A 21,209-nucleotide genomic window follows, 5' to 3' on the forward strand; every position below is an offset into this window, starting at 1 on the left:
TGATGAGCTTCCAGGTTTACCACCTGCTAGGGAGATAGAGTTCGAGATAGAGTTGGTACCTGGAGCTAGACCGATCTCTATCCCTCCCTACAGGGTGGCCCCAGCCGAGTTGAAGGAGTTGAAAGAGCAATTGCAGGAGCTGGTAGAAAAGGGTTTCATCCGACAGAGTACCTCGCCTTGGGGTGCTCCGGTCTTGTTCGTGAGAAAGAAGGATGGATCCCTTAGACTTTGTATCGACTACAGACAGTTGAACAAAGTCACTACTAAAAATAGGTACCCTCTGCCAAGAATCGATGATCTATTCGACCAGCTAGCAGGAGCGGGTTGTTTCTCCAAAATAGATTTGAGATCGGGGTACCATCAGCTAAGGATAAGGGAGGAGGATGTGCCGAAGACAGCCTTCAGGACCAGATATGGGCATTTTGAGTTCCTTGTAATGCCGTTCGGGTTAACCAACGCCCCTGCAGCATTCATGGATCTCATGAACAGGGTGTTTAGCCAGTACCTGGATCACTTCGTTATTGTCTTCATAGATGATATCTTGGTGTATTCCAGGAATGCAGAGGAGCATGCCCATCATCTGCGGTTGGTCTTACAGACTTTGAGGGAACATGGCTTGTATGCCAAGTTCTCTAAATGTGAGTTCTGGCTGAGGAGCATTTCGTTCTTGGGGCATGTAGTGTCAGAGAATGGTATAGAGGTAGACCCCAAGAAGACAGAAACTGTGGCTAACTGGCCTAGACCCACTTCAGTGACAGAGATTAGAAGTTTCTTGGGTTTGGCAGGTTACTACCGGAGGTTCGTTCAGGACTTCTCAAAGATAGCAGCTCCTCTGACCAGACTAACCAGGAAGAATCAGAAGTTTCTGTGGACCGACCAGTGCGAGGAGAGTTTTGAAGAGCTTAAGAAGAGGCTGACTTCAGCACCAGTTTTAGCTCTGCCATCTAGTGAGGAGGACTTTACAGTCTTTTGTGATGCATCCCGTGTGGGACTGGGTTGTGTACTAATGCAGAATGAGAAGGTGATTGCTTATGCTTCTAGGCAGCTAAAGAAGCATGAGTTGAATTACCCCACACATGACCTGGAGATGGCAGCAGTAATCTTTGCACTCAAGATGTGGAGGCACTACCTCTATGGGGTAAAATGTGAGATCTTTACAGATCATAAGAGCCTGCAGTACATCTTGAGTCAGAGGGATCTGAATCTGAGGCAGAGGAGGTGGGTGGAGCTGCTGAGTGACTATGATTGCAAGATTCAGTATCATCCGGGTAAGGCGAATGTAGTGGCAGACGCCCTAAGCCGGAAGTCACTAGGTAGTCTATCCCACATCACGGCAGAGAGGAGACCAGTGGTGAAGGAGTTCTACAAGCTTATTGAGGAAGGTCTACAGTTGGAGTTGTCTGGTACAGGTGCCTTGGTGGCCCAGATGAGAGTAGCACCCGTGTTTCTGGAGCAGGTGGCTCAGAAACAGCATGAGGACCCGGAGTTAGTGAAGATTGCCAGGACTGTTCAGTCAGGCAATGATAGTGAGTTCAGGTTCGACAGTAAGGGGATCCTCCGCTATGGGGGCAGACTATGTGTACCAGATGACATTGGGCTAAAAGGAGACATTATGAGAGAGGCTCATAATGCAAGATACAGCGTTCACCCCGGAGCCACCAAGATGTATCAAGATTTGAAGAAGGTTTATTGGTGGCCAGCGATGAAGAAAGAAGTGGCACAGTTTGTGTCAGCCTGCGAAGTATGTCAGAGGGTGAAGCTGGAACATCAGAAGCCGGCTGGAATGCTTAACCCGCTACCTATTCCAGAATGGAAATGGAAAAATATAGCTATGGACTTCGTAGTAGGGTTACCGACGGCGTCCAACAGGGTGGACTCCATATGGGTGATTGTGGACAGACTCACCAAATCTGCTCACTTCATTCCTGTCAGGAGTGGCTACTCTGTGGACAAGTTGGCGCAGGTGTATGTGGATGAGATCGTCAGGCTGCATGGGGTTCCTGTTTCGATAGTGTCAGATAGAGGGCCCCAGTTTACCTCCAGGTTTTGGCGGAGTCTGCAGAACGCCATGGGTACCAGGTTGGACTTCAGTACTGCCTTCCACCCCCAGACTGATGGACAGTCAGAAAGGACCATCCAGACTATCGAGGATATGCTCAGAATGTGTGTGCTGGACTTTGGCGGTTCTTGGAGGCAGCACCTACCTTTGGTGGAGTTTGCCTACAATAACAGCCATCATGCTAGCATCGGGATGGCTCCATATGAAGCTTTGTACGGAAGGAAGTGCAGGTCACCTGTTTGCTGGGAGGAAGTTGGAGAAAAGGCCTTGGCAGGGCCTGAGCTAGTAGAGATTACCAGCAGGGTGGTACCCATAATTAGAGAAAGGATCAAGACTGCTGCAAGCAGACAGAAGAGCTATGCAGACGTCCGCAGAAGACAGTTAGAGTTTCAGGAGGGGGATCTGGTATTGCTCAAGGTGTCTCCAATGAAGGGAGTGGTTCGCTTCGGGAAGAAAGGTAAACTAGCCCCACGATACATCGGACCCTTTGAAATCTTGCAAAAGATTGGGAATGTGTCGTACAAGCTGGATTTACCTGCCTCAATGGAAAGAATCCATCCGGTTTTCCATGTTTCAATGTTGAGGAAGTTTGTGTCCGATCCGAGCAAGGTTCTTAGTGAGCCTGATGTGGAGGTCCAAGAGGATCTCACCTATGTTGAACAACCAGTACGGATCGTAGACACCCAGATCAGAAAGTTAAGAAACAAGGAAATCCCGATGGTGAAAGTCCTGTGGAACCACCACAATTTGGAGGAATGCACTTGGGAGACACGGGAGTCTATGCTCCAGCAGTACCCTCATCTCTTTTAAGGTTAGATCTCTTTGTGTTTATGTGCTATGTAGGTATGTTATGTTTTATGCCATGCTATGTGTGCTAGTTGAGGTACATTCGGGGACGAATGTTCTTAAGGGGGGGAGAATGTAATACCCGGCTAGACTCCGGTATCGGAATTCCTACCGTCCGGTGGAATCTCGGATGTCGGCAGCCTCTAGTGGGGTAGAAACATGTTTTCATAAAATGTTTTAAAGTATTTCATGGTTTTAAGTATGAAAATTTAATGAGTTTTACATGAAAAGTCTTTGGAGGAAAACCCAGGTTCGGCCGCCGAAAGTCAAGTTCGGCCGCCGAACATGCATGCGTTTTGGAGGCACGTTAGGCCCCCGAAAGCATGAGTGAGGGAAGTTCAGGTTCGGCCGCCGAAAGTCAAGTTCGGCTGCCGAACATGGCATGCATGCGGAGGCAAGTTCGGCCCCCGAACGTGGCCTGGCCAGCCACCTATAAAAGGGTCACTTAGCCGAAATGGGCGAGCTTTCTCCCATTTTCGGCCACAGCTAGCTTCCGACCTCCCTCTTCCAAATCTAGTGTTCTTCCTTCAAATCCCCACCATTTTTCTTGAGTTTTAAGCTTGCATTGAAGGTTTTGAACTTTTGAAACGAGTTTTGGAGCTTTGGGAACTCAGGAGCTCATTTTCTTGGATCTCCAAGTTTAGGTCGTCTCTCTCTCGATCTTCAAGAGGTAAGAGCCGATCTTAAGCTCAATGCATGTTTTAAATAAGTTTTAAGTGATTTTATGGAGTAGAATGGCATGTATAGGGTTGTATGAGTTTTTAAGCAAATGTTAGGTTTTATGTGATTTTTGAGCAATGTATGTTGTGTTTGTGTGTTTGAAGTGTTGTAGTTGGGGTATATGATAGTTTGAGACCCCTAGGTGTGATGTATGATATGTATGCATGTTTTAGAACAAGTTTATGCATGATTGGTGAGTTTGGAGGCAAATGTGCATAAAGGAGCCAAGTTTCTGCCCTGCCTGCCTCCCCAGCCATGTTCGGCGGCCGAAAGTGCCTTCGGCAGCCGAAGGCACTTTCGGCCGCCGAACATGGCTGGGGAGGCAGGCCTTTTCGGCTGCCGAAGTTGCCCCCGAAAAGAGACTTTCGTCTCTGTCTGGGACTTTCGGCCGCCGAAGGTGCCGCCGAACATGCATGAGTTTCGCCTCTGTCTGGGAGTTTCGGCCGCCGAAGGTGCCGCCGAACCTGCCTGACTTTCGGCTCTGGAGGGACTTTCGGCCGCCGAACCTGCCGCCGAAAGTGCCCTGTCCAGCCATTTCTTGCATGTTTTTATGTAGTTGTTTTATGATGTTTTAGGGGGTTTTTGGAGAGTATATTAGAGTTATGTTTATGTATGTTTGGTCCCTCATTGGAGTCCACCTGTGTAGGTTCGGATCCGAGGAACCGAGGACCCCAGCAGTGAGCCAGCTGCTACAGAGTTTGTCAGAGCTAGCCAGAGGTGAGTGGAATAAATCTTAAGTTTTAAAATAAATGAAATATGAATTTGAGCATGACCCATGCATCATGAATGCCATGAGATATAATAGGTTGTTTGCATTAGTATTCACGAATATGTTGCACTGCATTTATGATGTTGATGTTGATGTGGATTGGTTATTGGATGATCCTTTAGTCCTCATATGATATGATTGATGTTATGGCATGATATGGTATGGAAGTCCAGGTTGTACCCATTCTACGTCCCTGGCACGATGTAAGAGGAAGTCCAGGTTGTACCCATTCTACGTCCCTGGCACAGTTGGACTGTATGATATGATATGTTATGTTAAGAGAAAGACCGGTTGTACCCATTCTACGTCCCGGCACAGTTGGACTATGTGGAGGACTATAGGTGACAATACCATCCGAGATGTGATTAGTTGTGATGTGTTGCATTCCATGAAAGCATGAAATTTTAATATATTGTTTCCACTATTCTGCTCACTGGGCTTTGTAGCTCACCCCTCTCCCCTAACCCCAGATGTGCAGGTACAGGGTAGACCAGAAGGTTAGCCAGAGTTCTTGAAGTATGTGGATGTAATAGTTAGATTGTGGACATGACAGTTGTATTATAATGTAATGTAAGAGATTACAGTATGTTATGTAATGAGGTATATTGAGGTTATAGATGTGCTTGACCCTATGTGTATTGTAATCCCTTTTTGATGCATGATCTTAGTTATTTGATGATACAGATGTTTATGGAAGCCAACTCATCTCACGTTATAGTGCTCTTGGGGCATTATTGAGATCCCACAGAGGGGTCATGATTATGGTTATGCATGTATGTTCAGGTTGAGTTGGATGATGAAAGAAAAGTTTAAAATTTTTATGCATGTTGTTGATCATGTATGGGATTATACAGGTTTACAGGTTATATGTCAGGCTTGCTACGGGTCCCGGCGGCCTTAAGTCGACCCGGATCCTAGCGCCGGTAGCGGTCCGATTTTCGGGTCGTTACAGTTGCCATCTCTAGGTCATGTGTAGGGTAATTCAACTTGTGCTTCTTCAACTGCCTAGAAGCATAAGCAATCACCCTTTCATTCTGCATCAACACACAACCCAGTCCCACACGGGACGCATCACAATACACTGTGAAGTCTTCGTTACTAGTTGACAGAGCTAACATCGGTGCTGACGTTAACCTCTTCTTTAGCTCTTCAAAACTCTCTTCACACTGGTCAGTCCACATAAACTTCTGATTCTTCCTGGTCAATCTGGTCAGATGAGCTGCAATTTTAGAGAAGTCCTGAACGAACCTCCTGTAGTAACCTGCCAAACCCAAGAAGCTATTGATTTCTGTCACTGTAGTGGGTCTAGGCCAGTTAGCTACAGCTTCCACCTTCTTGGGGTCCACTTCTATTCCATTTTCTGACACAACATGCCCCAAGAATGAAATGCTTCTCAACCAGAACTCACACTTGGAGAACTTGGCATACAAGCCGTGTTCCCTCAAGGTCTGCAAAACCAACCTCAGATGATGGGCATGCTCCTCTGCATTCCTGGAATACACTAAGATATCATCTATGAAGACAATAACAAAGTGATCTAGATACTAACTGAAAACTCTGTTCATGAGGTCCATGAATGCTGCAGGGGCATTAGTTAACCCGAACGGCATCACAAGGAACTCATAGTGCCCATATCTGGTCCTGAACGCTGTCTTTGGCACATCCTCTTCTCTTATTCTCAACTGATGGTACCCGGATCTCAGATCTATCTTGGAGAAATACCCTGCTCCTGCTAACTGGTCAAATAGATCGTCGATCCTAGGTAACAGATACTTATTCTTGGTAGTGACCTTGTTCAACTGCCTGTAGTCGATACAAAGTCTAAGAGATCCATCCTTCTTTTTCACAAACAGTACTGGAGCACCCCAAGGTGAGGTACTCGGTCGGATGAAGCCCTTATCTACCAGCTCTTGCAACTGTTCTTTTAACTCCTTCAACTCAGCTGGTGCCATCCTGTAGGGAGGGATAGAGATCGGTCTGGATCCCGGCATCAATTCTATTTCAAACTCTATCTCCCTAACAGGTGGTAAACCTGGCAGCTCGTCTGGAAAAACATCTAAAAACTCTCTGACCACGGGCACTAAGGCGGGCTCTCTAATATGACTATCCAGCTCTCTCACATGAGCTAGAAAACCCTGACAACCCCTCCTGAGCAACCTACGAGCCTGTAGGGCTGATATCAAACCTCTAGGTGTACCCCTCCTATCTCCTCTGAAGACAACCTCTGACCCATCCTGACCTCTGAACCTGACTACCTTGTCTCTGCAGTCCAAGGTAGCGCCATGGGTAGATAGCCAATCCATCCCTAGAATGACATCAAAATCCGTCAAATCTAGAACCACGAGGTCGGCTGGAAGGCATCTTCCCTCAACAAAGACTGGATTAAATCGGCAGACTGACTCCGCCACTGATGGATCACACTTGGGTCCACTGACCCATAGGGGACACTTTAACCCAGAGACCATCAAGCCCAATCTCTCAACGGCTCTCGGAGTAATAAAAGAATGAGATGCACCAGGGTCCATTAAGGTATAAACATCTGAACAACCAATGATGAGATTACCTGACACCACGGTGTTTGATGCATTTGCCTCCTGCTGTGTCATCGTGAAGATCCGTGCTGGAGCTGATAGACCTTCACCCCTGAAACCCGCTGAAGAAGAGGCTGCCCCTCTCCCTCTGCCTCTGCCACTGGCCTGTGTCGCGGCTGGAGCTACTGGCTGAGCCACACTACCAGAAGCTGTCTGCTGGGACTGTGCCATATAAGCTGCTCTAGGACACTCCCGTGCCATGTGTCCCTCCTGCCCACATCTGAAGCAGGCTGTCGTCCCAAATCGACATACTCCCTTGTGCGTCTTCCCACACTTCACACATACTGCACTGTCTGCACCTGAGCTCGAGCCATCTCCTAATCCCAGACCTGACTTTATCTTATTCCAGAATTTGTTCTTCTCTGGCTTCTTGGTGGTATTAGCCCACCTTTTACTGCCTGAAGCTGCTGTACTCAAAGAAGAAGGGTCTAACTTTCCCCCACCTGGGGTCTTGGAACCAGAAGACTGTGCCACTGACTGTTTAACTTTTCCTTCGATTATTGCGCTAGCCTCCATCCTTCGGGCCATATCCACTATAGCATGGAAGCTCTCCCTCTCTACTGATTGAATCAAGGAGGAATACCTGGAATGAAGCTTCATGATATACCTCCTAGCCTTCTTATGGTCTGTGTCAAAGGTTTGCCCTGCAAACGGCAAAAGCTCCAAGAACTTATCTGTGTATTCATCTACACTCATTTCCTCCGTCTGCCTCAACTGCTCAAACTCGATCATCTTCAACTCCCTTGAGCTATCAGGGAAAGCCCATCCTGCAAACTCATTAGCAAATTCCTCCCAGGATAGACTATCCAACCTCGGGTTCACATAGTTTTTAAACCACTATCGGGCCTTCTTACACTTCAGTGTGAACCCAACAATCTGAATGGCTCTACTGTCATCTGCCCCTAACTCATCTGTTATTATCTTGGCCGTCCTGAGATACTCAAACGGATCATCACCTGTTTCATACTTAGGAGCATCCAACTTCAAGTAGTCGGTCATCTTGACCTTGCTCCCTCCATATGAGCTAGGTTTAGGTGCTTGGACTTCTGGAACTACAGGTTCAGCTGGTGGTGGAGGAGGTGCAATATCCACTGGGTTAGGGTTTGATGTACCTGGATAGAAAGATGGGGGTGGGTACATAGGGTACTGTGGGTATGGTGGGTAGAAAGGTGGGTATGGCATGTAAGAAGGATAAGGATTAAAACTGGGGTAATCCGATGTACCTCCCATCGAATACCCGGGATTCTGTGAAAAGGGTGGGTATTGGGGTGGTTGAACAAACCCCGAGGCCTGAGTGTGTCCTTGAGACTCTCCCATGCCCTCTTCAGACATGCTTACACCAAGACTGTCATCTCTCCTCTGATCCACATCCATATCATCCCCCACATCTACTGACACTCCTCCCTGAACTATTCTGATACCAAATCCGATGTACCTAGAGCTCTGATACCAAATCTGTAACGACCCGAAAACTGAACCGCTACCGGCGCTAGGATCCTGATCGACTTAAGGTCGCCGGGACCCGTAGCAAGCCTAACATACATTGTGTATACCTGTTAAATCCCATACATGATCATACAAATACATAAAGCTTTAAACTTTTTCTTTCATTTACCAAGCTTAATCTGTGCATGCACAAACTCATAACCATAAAACCCCACACTAGAGCCCTCATCAAATGCTCCAATGGGGTAACATATCATACATTAAGCTTGGTTTACATAAACATCATTAAAACATTTCATTAAGAAGATCATGTACCAAAAAGGGATTAACATACACTAGGGCCAAGCACAATTCTATCCTCAATACAATTCTTTACATTACATCACATTATAACATTTTACAATACATGTCCACATCCAACTATTACATAAAACATGACTTCTTTACTCTTGCTGACTTCCTAGTCTATCCCGTATTTGCAAACCTGGGGGTTAAGGGAATAGGGTGAGCTACTAGAGCCCAGTGAGCAGAATAGTAAAACATTATATTAAAATTCATGCTTTCATGAAATGCATCACATCACAAACAAATCACATTAAGGATGAACTTGTCACCAATAGCCCTCTATATATCCAATAGTACTAGAACGTAGAATGGGTCCTGGTTATTCCCTTACATAACATATCATAACATTTCAATGTGTCAGGGACGTAGAATGAGTCTTCTAGGACTTTCTCCTACATAGTGCCAGGGACGTAGAATGGGTCTTCCTGGACTTCCATACCGTATCATCATCATATCATACCATACCATACCATACCATACGAGGGCTAATGGATCATCCAATGTTCATCCACATCAATATCATATTATGCAATGCAATATATTCGTGAATTCTAATGCAAACAATCTAATATATCTCATGGCATTCATGATTCATGAACATGCTCAAAATCTATTTATTTACTTTGCAATATAAAGAGTCATTCTACTCACCTCAGGCTAGCTCTGAAAAGATTTTGAAGCAGCTATCTCACTGCTGGGGTCCTTGGTTCCTCAGGTCTGAACCTACACAAGTGGACTCAAATGAGGGACTAAACATAGACTAACATGACTCTAAACAACTCCCCAAAAACCCCCTAAAATATCATAAAACAATCATAGAAATCATGCAAAGGAAGGCTGAACAGGGCACTTTCGGTGGCAGGTTCGGTGGCCGAAAGTCCCTCCAGAGCCGAAACTCAGCCACTTTCAGCGGCACCTTCGGCGGCCGAAAGTCCCTTCCAGAGATGAAACTCATGCATGTTCGGCGGCACCTTCGGCGATCGAAACTCCCCTCCAGAGCCGAAAGTGCAACTTTCGGGGGCAGGGTTCGGCAGCCAAAAGTTTGCCTCCACAGGCAGGTTCGGCGGCCGAAAGTCCTTCGACTGCCGAACCTGAGTTCTTCCAAAGTCGCAGAACTCAGCCTCCTCATGCACATTTTGCCTCCCAAACCTTTCAAACATGCATTTAGCTATTCTACAACATGCATACAAGCATATAGGGGTCTCACACTCTCCTAAACCCCAACCACAACATATATAGCAACTCATACAACATACATTACACATATTTTCAACAAAACTCACATGAACCCTAATATTAAACAACTAACTTAAACATGCATTTCTACCCCATAAACTTTCATAAAACTTACTTAGAACATCGAAGAAGGTGAGGATCGACGCTTACCTCTTGAATATCGAGAGAAAACATGACCCAACTTGGAGATTTGGGGAAAATGGGTTCCGGAGGTCTCCAAGCCTCCAAACTTCGATCTTAGTTCAAAAACTTCAAAACCAAGTTAAAACTTGTTAGAAATTTGTAGGATTTGAAGGAAAACCTCAAAACCAACCATGGAAGGGCATGAACTCACCTTTGCCCGAAAATGGAGGAGAAAACTCGCCCATTTTCGGACATGGGGCCCATTATAGGTGGCTGGCCAGACCACCTTCGGAAGCCAAAGGTGACTCCAAAACTCCACCAAGTTCAGCGGCCGAACATGAGGTTCGGCGGCCGAACATGAGGTTCGGCGGCCGAACATGAGGTTCGGCGGCCGAATCTAGATTTTCCTCTATGGTCATTTTCATTCAAAACTCAATTTCTTTCTTACTTAAAACCTTAAAACACTTGAAAACATTTTATAAAAATATTATTTTACACTTCTAGAGGTTTCCGACATCCGAGATTCCACCGGACGGTAGGAATTCCGATACCGGAGTCTAGCCGGGTATTACATGAAAGTCAGGCACTTTCGGGGGCAGGGTTCGGCGGCCGAAAGTCTGTCCAGAGCCGAAAGTCACCAACCTTCGGCGGCAGGTTCGGCGGCCGAAACTCCGCTCCAGAGTCGAAAGTCCAAACTTTCGGGTGCAAGTTTAGGTGGCCAAACCACCTTCACAGGCAGGTTCGGCGGCCGAATATGGTTTCGGCAGCCGAACCTGAGTTCTTCCAGAATGGCAGAACTCAAGTCTCTCACACACATTCAACCAACCAAACCTCACAACACAAACCAACTCAAGCAAAAACATGCATAAACACATTCTTAAGCATTTAGGGACTTAAAACTAACCTATACCCCAACAACATCAATATTTAGCATACATTAATCATGCATTTAACCTTAAACTACCATAAACCCTATCATTTTACAACTAGCCTAATCATGCATCTTTACCCCATAACCCTTTATAACACTTGCTTAAAACATCAAAGACGGTGAGGATCGACGCTTACCTCTTGAAGATTGAGAGAAGGCATGATCCGACTTGGAGATTTGGGGAAAACGAGTTCCGGAGGTCTCCAAGCTTCACAACTTCGATTTGAGCTTGAAAACTTCAAAACAAGATGAAAACTTGTTAAAAGCTTGAAAGATTTGAAGGGAAACATCAAAACTAACCATGGAAGGGTATGGACTCACCTTTGCCCGAAAATGGAGAAGAAAACTTGTCAATTTTCGAACATGGGCTTTTTATAGGTGGCTGGCCAGACCACCTTCGGGAGTCAAAGGTACTCCCTAAACTTCACCATGTTCGGCGGCCGAACATGAGGTTCGGCAGCCGAACCTGCCTTTCCTTCCTTGGTGCTTTTATTTCAAAAACTCAATTTCTTTCTTACTTAAAACCTTAAAACACATGAAAACATTTTAGAAAAATATGTTTTACCCTTCTAGAGAGTTTCGACATCCGAAATTCCGCCGAAAAGCAGGAATTCCGATACCGAGATCTAGCCGGGTATTACATACATCTTATCCCCAATGTATTTTCTAAATTTAAAAAAAAATTGCTTTTTTATTATTTATACAAATTTTTTTCATCCCTCTAATTTTTTTATCTAAATTATTATTATAATTTCCTTAATAACAAGATAAATAATAATATGAAATCCAAACTATCTTCGCAATAAAAGATATAAATAATATTTACGTTTATATATCTTATAAACTTTATATTTTACAAAAGTGAATATATTTACTTTTTAAATATAAAATTATTAGTATTCACAGACTTAATTAGTGATAAGTACATTTGAATAAATTTATAAGATCTCAGATTTAAATAGTAATTTTGATAATAATTGTAGTGATTTTTTTTATCTTAAAAAAAATAACTTTATTGCTATTTCTTGTAAAATATATATAAAGAATAAAATAAAATACAAACTGCATCAATGAATTTTGCTTGTATTATGATTATATCAATCTTAAATTTAATTATGTATTAATTTTCATTATTTTATGCATTTTGATTTTGCTGCTGATCTTTAATTTACCTTATGGTTATTTGGACAATTAGATAATTAAGACCACCCTTGAGTTGTTCATAAATTTTAATAATTATGTGTATGTGTATATATATATATATGATTATCTAGGAATATTGAGTAGGTAAATAATTAAAATATAGCTATTTTTTTTATTGAATTAATTTATTTCTCTTTCAGATTCCTTCAAGTAATCAAACACCAAAGCATCTAGATGGGTTCTATCACAAGCAAGGACACATAGCATGCATGTGGATGTTTATGCTCAATAATATGTCTTATCCTAATCATGTGGTAAAAGTGACTGATAAAATATATATTAAAAAAATTTATTAAAATAAATTATACATTGTTTATTAATTATTTAAAATATCAATAAATATTAAATAATTATGTGTATTTAGTTTATTATGTTATTTTATTTATATTAAATAATTATTATTTATTATTTATGAATGCTGAGATTTCGTGTCCGCAGCCAAGAGATGTCATTTTCAGAGTTTCAGATTGCTTAGGATATTCTCCTGTGTTTGATTTGAAGGAAAGGCGGCAGAAACAGCCACCTTTCTTCATGGATAAACTGCTCATTCTCTGTTTCTTCTCTGCATACTTTGGCATGAGATTTTTAAAATCTAAAAACCCTCCAAGCCTCCTCTTTAGAGGGAAAAAAGAAAAAAAGTTAAACTATGAAACTAAAATTAATAAATGCAAGGACTGAATATATCAAATCAACACTTTCCTTTAAATAGTTGGTGGTCTCAAGATGTTATATAAGAGACAAAATACCAATAAATGAAACCAAAAAAAAATAAAAATAAAATCAACCAATCCAAGCCAAATTCCAAATTCCCCCTAATAAACAACACACTTTAATTTTCCCATGCTATTGTTTTTCATTAAGCAAACATTATTGAATGCTTAATTAAACAAAGAGTGGGATCCCACCAACCTAATAATTTAATTTTGTATACACACCTAATTACAATTTGCTTTCAAACTCTCTGCCATCTTCTTCTTCTTCTTCTTCTTCTTCTTACCTTTCTATGTCAATTGGAGCAGAGCTTCTTCCAATATGCATGAAGCTGTTTGATTTGCTGAGACTGTTTTGTGATTCAACATCATCTGAGTCTTCTTCCAGTAACAGCTGATCTTCTTTTGTTAGTGAGTATTCAAATTTGTGTTCACCATAGAATTTGATCATGCCCAAGTAGAAGCACATCACAAAGATGGTGAATCCAATCAAGAACCAGCTGAACTGAATGTTCACTAGTGATTTAGCCCTGTGCAGACTCTCCTCCCCTGAGCATTTCACCACTTGATGACCTTCTTCTAAGTGAATGAGACAACCTTTGGGAACCAAAGATGGTGTCCAAAGTACATAGCCCATGGTTATGAGCCACACTCCTTGGTACATAATACTTGCAGACCTAACAAAGCTGACCATGAAACTCTTAGCCATACCCATGCCCATGAGTGTGGTGGCTAGAGAAACAACTATAACAATTTGGAGAAGCAAATGATATTGGCCTTCAACACCCATGTGATCAGCTGAATGAAGATGGAAGAGAAAAAGCTGTTGCCCAAAGGCTATTGCTGCAAGAAACTGAGTTAAACCATATTGAGCCTTCGGCTTAATTTTATCAAGAACAATTGCAAAAGCTGCATACACAAAGAAAGTCATTGAGATTGAAGAGTGCTCAAAGTTATGAAGATGGTTTGATGGTATGGTTCCATCAGGATCAAAGGGCTGGTGTCTCTCAGGACCAATGAAAAGCTCCATGGATACAGAGATTGAGCTACCAATCATGATCAAGAAAAGCTCTATGTATCTAGATTTTGAAGTTGGAAACCAAGGAGAAGAGATATAAGAATTGGGTTTTTGAGCATGGATTCTGATGTGATTAAACAGATGCCAGAAACCAAGAAACAAGAAGGCAAAGCCTGGAGCTACATGGCCAACCAAAGTACCCATTAATGTTTGTGCAGAGAGAAAGCAGGTTCTTGATTTTCTAGGAAAATTTTGTTGAAGATGAAGAATTGGGTATTGGAGATAAGAATAATATGAGTGGATTGGAAGAGAGTGGGGGGGTTTTTAAGAGGGGAAAGAGAGTTGAAATTCTAAACAGTCTAGAGGGTTCTCTGTCTCATGAAGTCTATTTTATTGAAAGTTCTTGGCTTGGAGAATAAGGTATTAAAACGCAGAGTTTGACCAGACTTTGGCAGGTCAGCAATTACATGGCAACCTAAGCTTGGAGCAGCCTTCTTCAGAATCCAAATCTTTATATAGTTAGTACTTGTCAATTTTGAATGGCTGGAAACTAGCTTGTATAAATTTAATAATATAATTAATTACTAATTTTGATGCATGAGTGATGTTTGCTTCATATATCCACAAAGCCAGCGATTATAATTAAGTTGCAATGTTCTCTTTTCTTTTTCGTTTCTTTTTTTTTTTTTTTTTTTTTTTAAATTTTTCAAGAAGGAAATAAATTAATGGGGTTGTGAAAGGTTTAGATATATATAGGAATTCCCCTAAAAAATTGCTATTGCTGTTGCTTTTGCTTCATTCCCGTTTGAGTTTAAATTTTGTTTCCTTTCCGAAATCAATTCATAACTTAAATTTGAACATTTATTTCATAAGATTCCTTTTCTGGCTTATAAAAATTTTAAGTTTCTTGTTCTTTTAGAAATTTCAAAGAGAAACTCGTCTTAAAGTACGCTAGTTTTTATTCTTGAAAAATTAAAATTGACTTGTAAATTTGTACTTTTCCTTTTTGACAAAATTTTCATTAATTACATCTTTAACTTCTTGTATTTTTTGAGTTTTTCCTCTTGAAAACTGAAAAATACGATGCACGCATGCTCATAATATTATTATTATTATTTAATTATGTTAAAATTAATTTTTAAAATTCAACACTTTAATTATTATATAACTAAATAAGAAGGTCTATATTAAAGAATATATATTTTTAATTTAATAAAATAAAAATATATGAATTAAAATATTTATATTTATAAAAATTAGGGATATAAGAGTTAATTTTAACATAATTTAAAGAAAAAATTAATATACCTTTAACAATATTTTGATAATTTCTCGTACAATTAGTGTAAAATTGTACGGAAGAACCTTAATTTGATAGATAAAATATAGGCCTAAACTGTAATTTCTTTAAAAAAATATTTAAAAATAATTTTTTATTATTATTAGTTATAAAATATAAAAATATTTTAATTGAATAATTTTAAAATAGAAATAAATTAGTTAATTTTCAAAAAATTTAAATATTCGATAGTAATTTCTTTGTTTTTTTTAATTATCATTATTACTATTATTATTATTACTATCGCAGCAAAGCTTGATATGCTCATGCGGTTGTAAAATTTTTAGATTTAGAAATATTACATAATTATTTAGCGGGAAAATATTTTTAATAGGAAAAATTAAACATTTTTTATAATAAAAATTAATAAATAAATGTTATATCTATATTTTCGTATAATTAATTATATATAAATAAAATAAATCAATAATAACTAAAACATAGAATTTTTTAATATTTTCTTATAATTAGATAAATTAAAATGTTATATTTGAGTAATAGAAAATTATTTTAATATATTTTTTTGCATTTAAAATTACACTAAATTAAACACATTGGATAAGTACAAAAGATAAAAATTGAGCTTAACTTCCATCATTTCATGATTTTATTTACAAATTAGACTAAATTAATTATGACAGATTTCAAATTAATTTAGACTTTATTTATTTTACAATTTTTTAAAAATATAATTTTATATTTTTTAATATTTAGACAGTAATAAAATTAATTAATCAGTAGAATTTTTAAAATAAATAAAAGGCAACATTTAACTATGATATTTACATGAAAAATTAGTTAAACCTCTAGTTTATAAAATTTAAAGATTTAAGACAGTTATTGTTTTTTTAAGTTTATCAAATAATTATACATACTTTATTAAAAACTTAATATAATATATATTAGTTATAACCGTTATTAGTTATTACTCGTAAAATAAATTAAAATTTATTACAGCGATTATTTTGATATCTGCAGTAAATTTTTTTTTATCTGTACATCTAATTCAACTGTTATATGTGATGCTATTAGTGATGATACTTAAATTTACGATGAAATATTCGTGTTATTATAACTGCTATTTTAAATGTGCCTTTTTAAGTTTTATTATATATTTTTTAATATATTTTTTGATACATTAATTATTGAATAAATATGATTGCAGAATTTCATCTCTGAAATTTATTATCACATTATTGTCATTTATATCGGTTATTAAATTTGTTGTAAAAATTTGCTGTAGCCATTGTTGTAGGTAAAAAAAAAAAAAAATTGATGGCGATGCACATGAAGCTTCCAATAATTTGCCATTTAATAAATACCGGTAACAGAAAATTAAGCGATTTCATGTTGAAACCGGACTCACATGACATGACGGTGACCTGACTCACGTGACTAATAAAAGCGCCAGAACGATGGCGGCACAGCCGTGTGTTTTTACAATTAATTTTCCAATTTCTAGAGCTGATTTCTAAAACGTAAGTGCTTATTTCATGTTTATGATGCTCCAAAGTCAGAGTTCTCTTGTATTTTAATAATACTGAGAAAAAAATTTTATTTAATCTATATGATATTATAAAATTAATTAAGTATTTATTTTATTTTTAAAATATATTAAATAAATTTTTATTTCAAAAATTTAACTAAAAAATAAAAATTATATTTTTAATTTTTAAAATACAGCATAATTAATATATTTATCCATTTATTTTTAAAATTCAACATTCTAATTCTTACAGTTTAATTCGGTCAAAATTAAAAATTCTCCCATCCAATAGTTCGATTGAATCAATAATTTTATCTAACGCGGAACTCTATGGCACAAGCCTCAAACCCACACGCACAAATAGATATGGAATCCAAAGATTTGATAAACCCAACTCCTATGGCACCCCACACTTAGAGAAGCTAAAACACCAATGATCGAAGGATTTAGATGAGAATCTGACAAACGCCACAACGAATAGTTGATAAGTAAGCCAAGATTCCTGGTGCAATTGATGAAAGCAAATCCTCACTCTCACTCAAAGCAATACACGCCAAAGGTATGAGAAGAATTCTGAAATTTTGATTAAAAGCTGCCTCTTACGATTGTTTCTTATCCTTATATAGTAAAGAGAAAAACAAATAAAACCCTAAGACACTCTTCTTAGACTTGACTTAAACACATAAGGTTCAAGTCCAATCACACACTAAAATAACACATAATATTAAAACATAAGCCCAAAATATGCCCCAACACTCTAAAACTTAAAAGATAAAATATGGCCAGAATACAAGCCCAAACAAAGCTAAAATAAAATAAGTGTTCAAATAATAAAACATAGCAAGCCCATCATAACAAAGCTGAAACTTCACAAAAGCCTTACTTGATCTTCACTTTAGGCTTCCCTTTGTGTAGTTTTAGTCCATAGGTTTGATTAGGCTCCCTAAGCCTATGATTGCAAGTGTTGCACCAAATATGTTCCATATGAGTTGAAGCACGCCCCAAATATATATGGATCATATGAATATGATTTTGAACTCCTTTTAGATCCATTTGAATGATATAAGTTTGCTCCACACCATTGTTAGAAATTTGCCCTATTGGATCCGTATCATTCTCTCCTTCTTTAGAAAAGATTCGAGGACGAATCTTGCTGATATTTATGTAAAAAAGGGAAGCTTTAGGAACCCATGTATCTTCAAAGACCTCCTTTTGCATAGGTGGAAATAGGATAAAACTTTCGTCATGAATGTTTTCATCCACAACCTGCACATCAAGAACAAATGAACTAGGCATAAAAATATTAGTCATAGAAAGATCTTGTGGATGTGACCTATTCTCCTCTACAACTTCCAAAACAGTCTCATTCACCTCCTCCATCTCATTAATCACGTGCTCCCCATGTCCCTCATCATTCACAACCTCTTCTATAAGTTCATTGATGGAATTCTCAACAACAACTACATTAGATTCATGCATTACAACTTCCTCTTCAATTTCAATCTCTATGGAAGTTGAGATTGGAACTTTAGCCTCTTCTTTCTCCTTTTCTTTCTCCACCTTCCCTTCTTGAACTAGTCTTGATTCTTTCCCAGCCTCTTTACCCTCAAACTCACTCTTTTCTCTCATCTTTTCCGTAGAATTCAAGCTCTCACTCCCCTTTGTAGCCAAGGCCGAAGCCTCCCTCTCCCTCTCCAGCATCTTTATTTGATAAGCATATACCTCTTGAGGTGATAAAGGAGCGAGTATAACCTTCTGTCCTTCATAAGTAAAGGAGTACTTGTTATTGAACCAATCATGTTGCACTTTTCTATCATATTGCCACGACCTACCCAACAACATATGGCTTGCCTGCATAGGTACCACATCACACAAGATCTCATCCTTGTACCTACCAATAGAAAATGGTATAAGCACTTGGCGTGTAACCCTAACCTCACCACAATCATTCAACCATTGCAATCTGTATGGTTTAGGGTGTTCAATAGAAGCCAAGCCCAATTTCTCCACCATATACACACTAGCCACATTTATGCAACTACCTCCATCAATAATGAGAGTACACACTTTTCCATTAACCAAACACCTAGTGTGAAATATGTTTTTCCGTTGTTCTAGGCTTTCTTTCTTAACCTGCATATTCAGAGCACGCCTAGCAACAAGCATCTCACAATGTGCAGCAAGCAACACATTATTAACCAACACATCCGAATCATCACAGTCATTATTGCAATTAAGAGTTCTTTGAGGTATTCTTGTAGAAGTGGAAGCTTGTGAGACATTCAAACTCTCCATAGTTTCAGTTAATCTCTCAAGAGTCTTATTAAGCCTTTGTAACTCACCACTTACTGACTTCTTAAAGAGCTTATAATCGTTACCCATATTCGATTCACTTCCATCAGTACGATCCACCACATTCTTGTCTTTACTCATCCTACCTTAAATCAACAAAGAACAAAAAGGACTAGCAAATATTGTGTCAAAAAAGAAAGTACTCAAGTATTTGCACTCTTACCATTCTTTTTTGCTGATTCTTCAATTGCACTTCAGAAATTAAGGTCAACCAACCACAAGGTGCGTTTAATGAAACAAAGAAGAAATCCTAAAGAAAGAAGGAAGCGCGCAAAAACTAGAAAGAAGACACTGACAATTTGGAAAGTAATACATGAACTAGGTTTTGTGCTACTTGAAAAATATCACCTAGAGTATAGACACAAGCAAACAATACTCCAGCAATGTAAAGGAAGCAAAAGCAAGCTTAAACCAAAAAAGAAACTTAGAAATCAAATAAAAACGAACCTGGACAAAAAATATTACATTTAATTCACTTCAACGCAATTTAAATATGGATCTACTTAAATCTACCCAAAAAGGAAAGTATCAAAACCCACAAATAGAATCAGAAAAGAAAAATGTAAATTTCTCTCAGATCAGAAACATGGACAAAAATTCTAGTGTTAAAAGAAGGATTTGACATCAAATCAATTTAGATGCAATTGCCCTAAATGTGCACTTTAGGAAATAGGCAGAATTTCTTTTATCTCCTAATCTGGATTCGACCAAATTCAAAATTCAAAATTCAAATTGATTCCCATAAATTACTGCAATTAATTGAGATAGGTAAGGCAATATAGATGAAAAAGGAAGCATATCACAATTTCGGCCAAATCAAGATAAATAAGGGAAAGGCGATTTTTTTTTTTGGATTTCGAATTTTTTTTTTATGATTAATAATCAAGAAGGTGCAGCCATAGACACACAAGCTTTCACAAAAAACAATAAGGAAGAAAATGAAAACTCAAAAACCCTAGATCCTAAGATAAATCAGAATTTACCTCACTTTGGCTCTGATACCAACTGACGCGGAATCCTATGGCACAAGACTCAAACCCACACGCACAAGTAGATATGGAATCCAAAGATTTGATAAACCCACCTCCTATGGCACCCCACACTTAGAGAAGCTGAAACACCAATGATCGAAGGATTTAGATGAGAATCTGACAAACGCCACAACGAATAGTTGATAAGTAAGCCAAGATTCCTGGTGCAATTGATGAAAGCAAATCCTCACTCTCACTCAAAGCAATACACGCCAAAGGCATGAGAAGAATTCTGAAATTTTGATTAAAAGCTACCTCTTACAATTGTTTCTTATCCTTATATAGTAAGGAGAAAAACAAATAAAACTCTAAGACACTCTTCTTGGACTTGACTTAAACACATAAGACCCAAGCCCAATCACACACTAAAATAACACATAATATTAAAACATAAGCCCAAAATATGGTCCAACACTCTAAAACTTAAAAGATAAAATATGGCCAGAATACAAGCCCAAACAAAACTAAAATAAAATAAGTGTTCAAATAATAAAACATAGCAAACCCATCATAACAAAGCTGAAACTTCACAAAAGCCTTACTTGATCTTCACTTTAGGCTTCCCTTTGTATAGTTTTAGCCCATAGGTGTGATTAGGCTCTCTAAGCCTATGATTGCAAGTGTTGCACCAAATCTGTCCCATATGAGTTGAAACACGCCCCAAATATATATGGATCATATTAATATGATTTTGAACTCCTTTTAGATCCATTTGAATGACATAAGTTTGCTCCACACCATTGTTAGAAATTTACCCTATTGGATTTGTATCATTTTATCTTGATCAAAAGAGTTTAATATATAATTTCAAAAATATTTTTATTAATAATAAAAATTACTTTTACCTTTTAATTCTTAAATTTCTTTCATTTGTTCTCATCACAAAAATTACTTCTAACCTAATTAAGCATCCTCACAAAATTTGAATCTCAACTGCTGCAACAATTGATGAGGAGCTGTAGGAGCATCAGCGAATGGCAAGCGATCGAGCGATAGACAACGCG

General features: G+C 38.8%; 1 protein-coding gene across 1 annotated transcript; it reads right to left on the reverse strand.

Annotated features, from left to right (window-relative positions):
- Window positions 1-13,049: 13,049 nt before the first annotated feature.
- On the reverse strand, window positions 13,050-14,363 carry LOC110611070 (transmembrane protein 45B). Its single transcript, XM_021751184.2, has one exon. The coding sequence runs from the start codon at window positions 14,199-14,201 to the stop codon at window positions 13,263-13,265; it is 939 nt and encodes a 312-aa protein (XP_021606876.1). The 5' UTR covers window positions 14,202-14,363; the 3' UTR covers window positions 13,050-13,262.
- Window positions 14,364-21,209: the final 6,846 nt, after the last annotated feature.

The sequence above is a fragment of the Manihot esculenta genome, chromosome 3 (assembly GCF_001659605.2).
Source record: "Manihot esculenta cultivar AM560-2 chromosome 3, M.esculenta_v8, whole genome shotgun sequence".
Classification (NCBI taxonomy): domain Eukaryota; kingdom Viridiplantae; phylum Streptophyta; class Magnoliopsida; order Malpighiales; family Euphorbiaceae; genus Manihot; species Manihot esculenta.